This window comes from Glycine soja, chromosome 15 (assembly GCF_004193775.1).
Source record: "Glycine soja cultivar W05 chromosome 15, ASM419377v2, whole genome shotgun sequence".
Lineage (NCBI taxonomy): Eukaryota > Viridiplantae > Streptophyta > Magnoliopsida > Fabales > Fabaceae > Glycine > Glycine soja.
The window spans coordinates 9,921,382-9,932,366 of record NC_041016.1 but is presented as its reverse complement, the minus strand read 5'-3'; the positions used below and the strand labels follow the sequence as shown (position 1 = coordinate 9,932,366).

At 32.9% G+C, this 10,985-nt stretch overlaps 1 protein-coding gene across 2 annotated transcripts; it reads right to left on the bottom strand.

Annotated features, from left to right (window-relative positions):
- Positions 1–323: 323 nt before the first annotated feature.
- On the bottom strand, positions 324–7,469 carry LOC114386617 (probable leucine-rich repeat receptor-like protein kinase At5g49770). 2 transcript variants are annotated; one of them, XM_028346647.1, is made up of 19 exons: positions 7,226–7,469; positions 6,911–7,031; positions 6,753–6,824; positions 6,430–6,504; positions 6,244–6,315; positions 5,927–6,088; positions 5,752–5,841; positions 4,980–5,051; positions 4,828–4,899; positions 4,650–4,718; positions 4,467–4,541; positions 4,292–4,363; positions 4,017–4,154; positions 3,388–3,875; positions 3,137–3,304; positions 2,914–3,050; positions 1,837–2,056; positions 1,097–1,332; positions 324–921 (listed from the first exon to the last, which is right to left on the bottom strand). In XM_028346647.1, the coding sequence occupies exons 1-19, from the start codon at positions 7,335–7,337 to the stop codon at positions 484–486; spliced, it is 2,889 nt and encodes a 962-aa protein (XP_028202448.1). In that variant the 5' UTR covers positions 7,338–7,469; the 3' UTR covers positions 324–483. The 2 variants fall into 2 exon arrangements, with proteins under 2 accessions (XP_028202448.1, XP_028202449.1); XM_028346648.1 differs by having other exon boundaries at positions 5,752–5,826; positions 7,226–7,467.
- Positions 7,470–10,985: the final 3,516 nt, after the last annotated feature.

Here is a 10,985-nt window from a genome sequence, read left to right as displayed (position 1 = left end):
TAAAGCACTTAAAAGTCATTGTTTTAGGTCTCTACAAAATAGTTATTTATTATTAGTTTAAGTATTTAAATAGAAACCATTTCTATAATATGTTGAAAAGTAATATATATGTTACACAATCCCAGCTAAAATAAGAAACTAAAAGCAAACAATTAAGAATATACATTAGGACTTATCAAACTTCAGCTTCAATATTCATGTTCAATCTTAAGCTAACACATAATACACTATTAACATGTCCTCCCCCTCCCCCCCCCCCCCCCCCTTTTATCTGCTTTTTACATTATTTGCACAAGTGACATTTGAGGTGTAATAGGCCTACATAGTGAGAAATTATTACATGGTTTGTGATTATGTGATCTTGGTTAAGATCTCCTATGTACGTTACATGTTACGTACGTAGAGATTGGTCGAGTATGGTACTAGATCATGCAATAATTTCTACTACATAGGCTCAATTTATGCACGTGAAAGTACCAAAATTCAATCAAAGTATTCATTATTGTAAGGATGCAGGGAACTCCCCTTAGTTGCATTATTATAACTAGATGAAGTGGATGCTGATGCTGATAAAATGGGGCTTGAACCAGCCAACTGCAACATGTTTTCAATTTCTTTCACCACATAATTCATTGTAGGTCTGTCAGAACTTGACTCTTCAACACACTGCATTGCAAGGTCCACGAACTTCTCAAAACCGCTCAGTGCTGTCCCCAGTTCAATAGTTGGATCAAGAATTTCCTCAAGACCATAGAAGCCTTTCGTCTTGTCGATAGCATCCTTAACCACTTTCACAATATATTTCCCTCGTTCTATTGGCCTTCTTGCAGTTACCAGCTCCAACATTAGCACTCCAAAGCTATAAACATCACTTTTCTCAGTCAACTGTTGAGTCATATAATACTCTGGGTCCAAGTAGCCCTACATCAAAATTCAAAACAAAAATCCATTGTCATCTCTTGATTTTGATAAGATCAAAATAATTCTTGAATATAAGATGTTACTGCAGACACGTGTAGCATGTTAAATGTTATTATGGAATCGGTATGTTAATTATATTCCCCTTTAAAAGGTTTAGATGAGAATTTATACAAACCATTGTTCCTTTGACTTGTGTGGTAATATAACCTTTTGCACCTTCGCCCAAAGGCTTGGACAGACCAAAATCAGATACTTTAGCATTCAAGCGCTCATCCAGTAAAATGTTAGTGGATTTGATGTCCCTGTGTATGATTGGAGGATTGGCAAGTTCATGCAGATAATCCAGCCCCCTCGCAGCACCAAGGGCTATTTTTAGCCTTCTAATCCAATCCAATCTAATTCCAGACTTCCCTGCACAGACCATAATAATGTGTGTTATTTGGCACTTCAAGGAAAAAAGAGAGGTTAATAATACCTTGAATTTTTTAAAAGAAAAATGTTAATAATATACTTTTTATAATACAGGATGTTATTAGTCTATTCTTTTTTTTAAAAAAGCCAATCCAAACTATAATAGGGTATGGAATTTTTTTAAAAAATAAACCAGTAATAATGTGTGTATTAGTAAAAAATTATGATTGCTCTTTTCTAAATGATTCACAACAAGTTCCCTTTCCAACGAAACGAGAGATAGAATCAGAGGCAATTCTCTGAAGTTCTTTCTGCATATTTCTCAAAGTGCTGACAATTCATGGAATGTTAGAAGCAAGTTCGTTTCAGTATATTCTTTTCTGAAAACAATTACTTTTTTTTAAAAGATCTTTCAAAACATTATTCAAAGAAAAATGATTATTTATGTAGAAGAAATTAATGTAAATTCACATTAATGAAGTTAAATAGTTAATAAACTTGTACCTGAAAGAGTATCCTTCAAAGTACCATTTGCAACATACTCATATATCAGCATTTGTTCTCCTTGCTCAAAGCAGAAACCGACCAGGCTAACAAGATTTTTATGGTGGACCCTTGATAGTAGTTCAATCTCAGTTTTGAACTCCAACCCTCCCTGCATAGATTCCTTTTGAGCTCGCTTTACTGCAATTAGTTGCCCGTTGGGAAGAGTTCCCCGATAAACCTGCCAACAAAATCTTTAAGACACTTCCTAAATGTATATTAAAAGGTTAAGTAGTGTTATAGGCTTATTACTGCTATAAACATGCTGACAAAATGTCTCATTTTCTCTTCCTGAAAGATTAACATAACTATGTGGTGTTATTAATGATAAGTACATAATGCAGGAAAATAAGGTTTGCTTCACTACTTATAACACTGATTGAATGTGTCATCTTGGTTGGGAATGGATCCATTTATGTTAAAATTTCAGGATCTTGTGAAAAATTTATCACTATCTCTCTCTTTATTAATATTTACAATTTTTTATAAAGCCTTTCCTATTTAATAGTATTTACAAAGAAAGTGAAAAATACAAAAATTGTACATGACAAGCTCATGTGAAATTTTTCCATGAGAAGATTCACTCCCCATATTTGGTTATATAGTTCTTTCTTAAAATTTAGCACTTCCAATAATTAACATGAGGCTTCCAAGTTCCGACACATTATTCTCAAAACTTTTTGAATTGTTGTCATTCTAAAAGAGATAGTCTTTTAATATAATCTTTTTACATCAGGCAGAGTTAATTTCTTGAATCATGCTAGGAAATAACCAACACATTAGAAAGTAAAAAAGAAAAGTGAACTGAAGAGAAACACATAACGCAGAGTTAATTATATAATCTTTTTACATTAGGCATATTATTAAGGGATAGTCTAAATACGTAAGTGTTTTCATGCACAAGTTCTGATACGATCAATTAAACTACAATCAGATTCTGCAAACTGTGGAGGTGTGAATAGATGTGATTGCAGGCAATATATTTGACTATTGCTTAACTATTATAGAAAAATGAAGTAAACAAGAGGCATTCAATACCTTCCCATAACCGCCAGATCCTATATTATTGACTTGTGAAAAGTTTTTGGTGCAGTTCTGTATCTCTTCAAAGCTGAAGCGCCTTGCTCCTTTCAACTGAGGGATGCTACTATTGCTGTCATGCGGATCCCATTGTTCTGCATTTTATGAAATCAAACATTTAAATAAACTCAAGTCCACGATGATAGCTATAAATCAGGAGCTAAGTATACAGTTATCATACCAAAAGGATTGCTATTCCCAGTTGATTTTTTTGACTTTTTCTTCCGGCTGATAGCATACACACATGCAAGGACTACTAACACCAACAGTGCAGCACCACCACCAGCAGCTCCAGCTATGATGCCCGTATTTGAAGATTTACTACTGGATGGCACAAGACCTTCTAATACTAAATAACAAGAAGAAAAAAAGTAGCCTTAAAATGGAGCACATACTATACTTAATTTCATTACTATGTAGAACCAGATTTACCTGAATTATCCACATAGTGTTCATACTCATCAGCGATAAAATAATAAGGTCCAAACATTGCAGGAGGTTTGTATGTTTGGTTGCTGAGAAGAAAGCCTATACCAGAAACCCCTGTTCGATTGAAACGACCTTGGCCAAATGGAAATATTTTTAAAGTCAGTTCAAGGTACTGATATATGTTCTTCCTTGGATTGCTTAAAGAAACTGAATTCACAGGTTTCATATGAAGTTGAAAAGATTCCATCAGAGAATACTCCAGAGTTACAAAGACTGTCTCGTTTTCCAAGTCAGAGAAGGAAGGAGCTCTGAGAAATAAGGTTCCTGTATATGGGTATGCACATTTGCACTTGGGGCTTAATGTCTGATCTAAGCTGCAGGGAACAGGCACACAGTTATCTGGTGGTGTTGAATACGAGTCATTGGATTTTGTAATGGTGCAATAAGGCTGTGGAACTCCTGACTCTTGGCAATATGGATTATTCACAAGTCTGCACATAAACATGTATTTCAAAATCAACCTTGTAAACAAAGACACAAAGGAAATATTGAAACTTCATACAAAGAAAAATTCTCTTCTTGTAGAAGTAACGAAAGCATCTATTATAATAATCATTGTAGTTATGGCTTACATTATCTCCACTTTAGAGACATCAATTTGCGGATCAAAATCTTCAATGGAATTAATCTGCAAATCTAGGAGGTCCAGTTGGTTGCTGATGGAGGTGCCAATATCTAAAGTGCCATTTAGCTGGTTCTTTTTCAGCACCCTATGCATCACATTAAAATTTAGCTTGAATATCATTGTGAAAAAGATGACAGGAATAATTACTTGCAACTACTATATTCAAACTTTGAGCATTAACTCTTATCACAAAATGGCAAAAGAATACAGATTGGTACTCACACTGTCTGCAACTGTTGCAGGCTGAACAAAGAAACAGGAATACGTCCTTGAAGTTTTGTATCCTCCATCATTCTGGCTTACAAAAGAAAAGTATGAGAATTAAGGTGTTGAAAGTTGAAACCTGTTAGAGAAAGTGAAAAATGATAGATGAAAGAGTAGAGAAATAAAGACATACATTGTTGTCAGAGCTGGAAGAGTTGGCAACCACGGTGGAAAGTCTGATTGATCAAAACTATTATTGCTCATATCTCTAATTTAATTAACAAAGTTAGTCATTGTTACAAAAATTGTATTAAGTTTGAATTACAATTTACAAATGTTATATAGAAAATAAAATTATCTTAGATAAATGATTTACAGGTAACTGAGGGAATTCATTCCAGTAAGGTTTGGGAGGGAACCAGACAGGCGGTTGTTGGACAGGAACCTGTCAGACATGAAATTAAAATCTCCATCAATGTAGTATCAATATAGATATAAAAAACATACCTAAATAAATAGTGAAAATTTGTTTGGTACATTAGTTCTCTACTTACAATTCCCTAACACTTGTGAGATTGTTGATGTTCAGAGGCAAAGGTTCACTTAAAAAGTTTTTATCAAAACGCCTGCAGCCACACAATATTTCAAGACAAAAAGAAACAATAATTCTATTTACTAGTTTAGAGTTTGAGATATGGATACTCACACCACCTCCAGAGTCTTGACAAGGCCAAGTGTAGATGGAATGCCGCCAGTAAATCGGTTGGATTCAAAAAGCCTGCCAAAATGATATTATTGTGAATTTAAAGTCATTATTTTCATAGTCTTGACCCTGCTGTCCCTAGCCTTCTTGTTTTTAATTAAATCATTATTTTCCCTTCATTTTTCAAATAAATGCAACTACAGTTTGCCAACGTAATTTAAACAAGAGAGAAATATATTAGTTAGCCTTTTAAAACCAAAGAAAGAATTCATGTAACAGACCAATAGAGGACCTTAATTATGCATTTGGATGAGCATTTGCAAACTTAATTTTGGATGATCTTGATTTTGGAAGTAGCTTTGAAATCAACTGATTTATATTTGGAAACTTTCATTTCATAATTTAATAGTGGCAAAATTCAGTGTGTTTTTTTAAAATTTCTTACCAAGTTTACACAATTTCCAATGCATGAAACCAGTTAAGAGCTTGATTTCCCAAAGTAAAAAAATAAAAAAATCAATGTGGTTTAATAGAGTTTCTAACGTGAAACCAATCAGGCATTAATATGATGTGGCAACAAGTTAAAATCATATTGAATATCTGTGTAAATTTTACAACAGCAGTATATATAAATTAAACACTTTTTTTGCAAAACCACCCTTCCCCAATCGCTACTCCTCTATCTATGGTAATGGTATGACATGTGCCTCTTGTTGTTAGTAGAACTTTACACCCATGTAAAAACAATTCCAGAAAATACTGGAATGGATCTTACACATGTATGAGAGACATTTCCGGGCTAAAAAGTTGAGAAGGAATGTTTCCTGAAAGCTTATTCTTCCCAAAATGACTGTGGAAAATGGAACTTTATCAGACAGATTTTGATAGATATAATTGTGAAGAGAAAAAATAAACTTTTGCAAAAAAAAAAAAAAGGGTATTTCGCATACAAGTGCTTTGTATGGTGCATCATATCAAGACCAGGAGTAGTTCCATTAGATATGGGGATGGACCCTTCAAGCTGATTTTCAGCTAAGTCTAGCCAATAAACATTTGAGAGATTACCAATGGCAGCTGGAATTGTCCCAGTGAAGCCATTAGAATTTAAAGATCTGCAATTAAAATCAACTTTGTTATCTTACAAGATATCAGTAGCATTAAGAATATAGGGACTGCAAAAACATATGAATGTATGATACTCAAAACATAGTCCAAATGGGAAGTAGAAAAGGTCCTGGTTAGGCTAAATGAAGCAAACAACCCTTACAGGAAAACAAGCCGTTCTAAATTTCCAATTGTAACTGGGATAGGACCAGTGAAGCCACAATTAATAAGAAGTCTGCAATATAAAATAATAAAATGCACTGTTAGAGTTGTTTGGTCAAACACTCAGACTTAATCACAATTGAGTTATGATCTTAAAAATTCTTAACGACATTCAATATTGCCTTACAAGTTTCTCAGTTTTCTCAAGTTTCCAATGTTACTGGGAAGTGGTCCAGTTAATTTCTTATTGTAAGACAGATCCCTGCAAAGGAAAAAATCAATAACAAAGCACAAAGTCACCACTTTATGAAAAACGGTTTCGTATGCTCACATCAGGGATGTTGTAAATGAAAATGAAATGAAGACTTCATGCAATACTATAGATAGTGGCTAAACATAATTAGTTTTCAGGATGCTTAGTCCTCGACATTATTTTGATATATATTCCACAAGTTCAGCAGACAAATTAAGATATTTGATCATTGACAAGTTCCAAAGTAGAAAACTTACAAAATCAGCAGTTCAGATAGTGATCCAATATCTGAAGTAAGCTGGCCAGATAAATCCGTGCTTGCTAATGATCTGAAATACTAGCAACCAAGTTAATCTCAAAGAAGATAATTCAGGAGAAGGTATCAATTTTGCAAGAAATTAAAACTTCAAAGTACATGGAGGTAATGCGTGAATTGGTACACTCAATGCCATCCCAACCTGCACCACAAGGATCTGAACCCACCCAATTAGGCGGTGTGTTCTGCCATTCATTCACTAGTGCCAGCATAGCAGCAGCTGCATCAGAAATTAAAAAGCCAATCAAATACATATTGAATCTTCATACAAAAATTGTTACAGAAGGTAAGAGTCAAAGTATTCAATTTTTTTCCCAACTGGAAAAACAGGTTGAATATTTCTGATTTGAATTTATATGTACACCAAAAATGCCATTTTGATGATGAAAAAAAATTGACTAAAAATGAACTTACAATCCTGAGGTGATGTCTTTGCTAATACAATCAACAAATGAGTGAAAAAGAGTAGTAGCAATACTAGAATTCTTTCACCCATGATCAACTTAAAGAAGGACACGCTACTCATACAGCTGCCTAATGCTGAATAAAAAGATACTTTGTTGAAAGCATTCAGTGTCAATCTAGTGATGAACCAACCCACCACTTTATTACATCAATGGAGAAACAGTCAAGAAACTTATACTTCTTCCTTTTACCTAGTGTTGGTCTCATTTAATATAAAACTAAATGGATAAACATCTTGAATATAACTGGTATGGTATAATACAATTTAAAACAACCACTAACAAACAATGATGGCACATTCCTGCATCATTTGAGCAAATGACCAACATTAATATTAACAAGATACAAAGTCAACGACACAGCATATAAAAATCATGCAAATTTAACAAGAAAGAAACTGGCTGGCTATGTATTATAAAATAAGATTATAATGCCATGTTCACGAAATCTTCCATAGGTTTTGAATTATGCCAATAAGGCAAAATAACAATAGTTAAGAATGTCCACCAATGTAAATTTGACTTTATAAGGTTTTGAATGTTTCTGCGCCAATATCTCTCTCACTGTCTTAATCTTGCAGACAATGTTATATGTCATTATCTGGCCACAACATGGAGGGAAGATATCTACTTGCCGCACAGTTGACTTGCCCTTTCTCTCATCCAAAAACTAGAACACAACGAAAAGAGTACTTGATTAAACGAAAACATTGGCTTAAACTTTTATAAACGTGAAGATAAAGCAACTAAACTAAATTTAAAAAGAAACCATAAGATACCTAAATAAGAAAAGGGAGCAAAACATTTGATTGGTTCTTTGTATTGAGTGGATTGGTGACTTGCAACAGACCATCAAGAAATATTCTAAATTTTGATTATTTGGAATAAAAATAGTTGGATTAGTCGTGTAAGTAGAGGCAGAACTCTATTATTTCCATTTACTTTCCATAAGATTAATATGAGAACATCCGAGTCTTTCTTCTACCTATACACTTTCATGTTTGGATGAATTTTTCTAAAAGTACTTATAAAATAAAAACTGAAAACAAGATAGTTTGGTGAAAGTTAAGTGCGTAACTTAAAAAATTTAATTCATTTAATCTCATTTATTTCTTTTTCATAAGAGTATTTAAGAAAAAAACTATATAAAAACCAGAATATATAATAGAACTAGCACAGGCCATTCTTGAAGGCAAAATTCAATTAGGACAGCTTCAAGAACTCTCCAAAGATGCAAGCTTATCTAACTATAAACAGCTTGATGATAAGCTGAAGCAAATTAGGGGATATGTTCCATTTACTCGTGCCAATGTACTTATGTGTTTGGGATATTACCATGTCATTCCAACGGATTCTGAAACTGTTAGACACTTAAAGCAGATGCTGACTACTTGCTTTTCAAGTTTCATTATGTCTATGGTGATTCCAAAACTATTAGATAGTTAAAGCAAGTGGTGCTGTCTCGGGCTTCCTATTTCATTTTGTCTATTATAAATGCCCTTGATGTGTATGAGACGTGCTAATGCAGGTTCATTCAAGAGATACAACCTCTAAAACAATTCAGAGAGATCTTGAAGAGATTTACGGAAAGTATGAGCCCTATCAGTTTCTGGCGTTCTGGTAAAATCAATATGGCCTAATTTACAACTTCCTTTTTTGTTCTCTGGTGTTATTTTTTTGGTGTAAATTTCCTTACTCAAGTTCTTCTTTTGACCATGTCTGAGATATGGGATTTCTACGAAACAAGGTTTGGGAAGTTCAATGAAATGCATTCTTCTGACTATAAACTTATAACTGCTTCTAATATGAGAAGCACTAGTAAAACCACAAACAAGAGGAAGAGACCATCACGGAAATGCCAATGCTAAAGTCCTACTCCAAAAACCCACTCTTCATCTTTACTTTGTCGAGCTTGTATCTATATCTACTTGAACGAGGAATTGAGGTCTGTTGTAGAAGTAATTTATTGTTTCAAGATTGTAAACTTTTTTGTTATATTCTATTACCTGTTAATAATTTGTGTTTTTCAAATAGCCCTGAAATTTATCTTTACTTGTTAACTTTGTTATCTTGTGAGTTGACTTCACATCAGCGCCTATTTTACAAATTTGGCTTTTGTTTGATTTCTTCTAAACATCAATTAGCATTTCCCCTATTTTGCAAGTTTAGCTTTTGTTTAATGAAATCAAATTGAGCTTACAGTAACAAAGCTCTTTTAGATGTGTTAGAGAATGCACTAGGAAAATGACAAAAAAAAAAAAAAAAAACTAGACAAGGTTTTAGGTTTATAACGGAAATGTGTGTTGTGTATTCAATTTGCACCCCTCTAATGCAAAGGAAATACATTTGAGTTGTGTATATTATTCAACAAAAACACATAAATTCATGAGGGATATTTTCGAAAATTAAAATTAACAAACAAACATTGGAATGGAACTAGCAAAAGCCCAAGATCAAATGACTGAGACCTTGGGCCAACTTATTAAAGAGGCTACAGTAATGGTACCACAACAATAGAAACTCAAAACGTTTAAGAGTTGCTAGTTGCATCTTCCTGCTTACTCTTTACACTTCTCAATTGTTTTTGGACTTTTTGAAACATCCAAACTTCTTTCACTTTGACCCTCATCCTCATCTCTTTTTTTGTATAACCAGGAGGTGTGATCCCCCTTCCACCAGAATGACCCATTTTTGGGGTAAAGTAGTATTTCAGTTGTCACTCCATGCCCTCCTCTCCTCTTTGCTTCCTCCCCTTTATTTTTCTCATCTTCATCCCTCCCCTTCTTGCCTCTCTCATTATCTTCTCTTTTCTTCTATATTAAGCCATTTTTAGTCATGTTGATCTTTTTTTTTTTTTCGTTTTTGAGAAATGTTACAAAAACTAATCTTTATAATATAAGATTTATATTATGGAAATTAATTTTCGTTATGTATTTTTTTATACATTGAAACTAGTTTTTGTTATATAAAAACTTATACGAAGGAACTAGTTTCTATAGTATAAAAATTTACATTATAAAAAGGCATAAATATATTTTTATCCCTATAAGTTAGCGCTTTATCATTTTTGTCTATGTAGGGTTCAGTTTTCTACTTTTTGTCTTTGTAAGTTGACGACTTTTCAATTTTAATTCCTATAAATTTTTTTGTTTATTTTAATCCTCATAAATTTGTATCTTTTTTCAATATTAATCATTTTAAGATTTTAATTTACTCATTTATAATTCTCATAACTTCTGTTATCATCAGGCCCCACACCAAAATTCTCAAGTGCTCTCAAACAAATTCAAAACTCATTACTCAATAAAAAAAAATGCACACACCAAATATTCATCCACAAATAAGCAAAAATAATAACATATTTAGATGAGTTTATTTTTTAAAGAAAAAATTATATTAATTTTTTAAAAATTGTTAAAAATAAAAGAAATTAATAATTTTTCTTGAAATTAAGTTAAATTAAACACACAAAAGTAATTTAAGATACTTTTATGACTACTGGTCCTTTAGAAAAATTGTCACATTTGGATGACGGAGGAAAAAGTAGAGGGAAACAAGAAGACACTTGGAAATGTTGGGTACACAAAGCAACAAGTGCACCTCATACCCGCAATGTCATTTTCTTGCTTATGCATTGCTATCAGTCCCTTTCTAAAAATGTCTCTTATTCTGATTTATTTGTAGTCATACACATACAGAATATAATATGA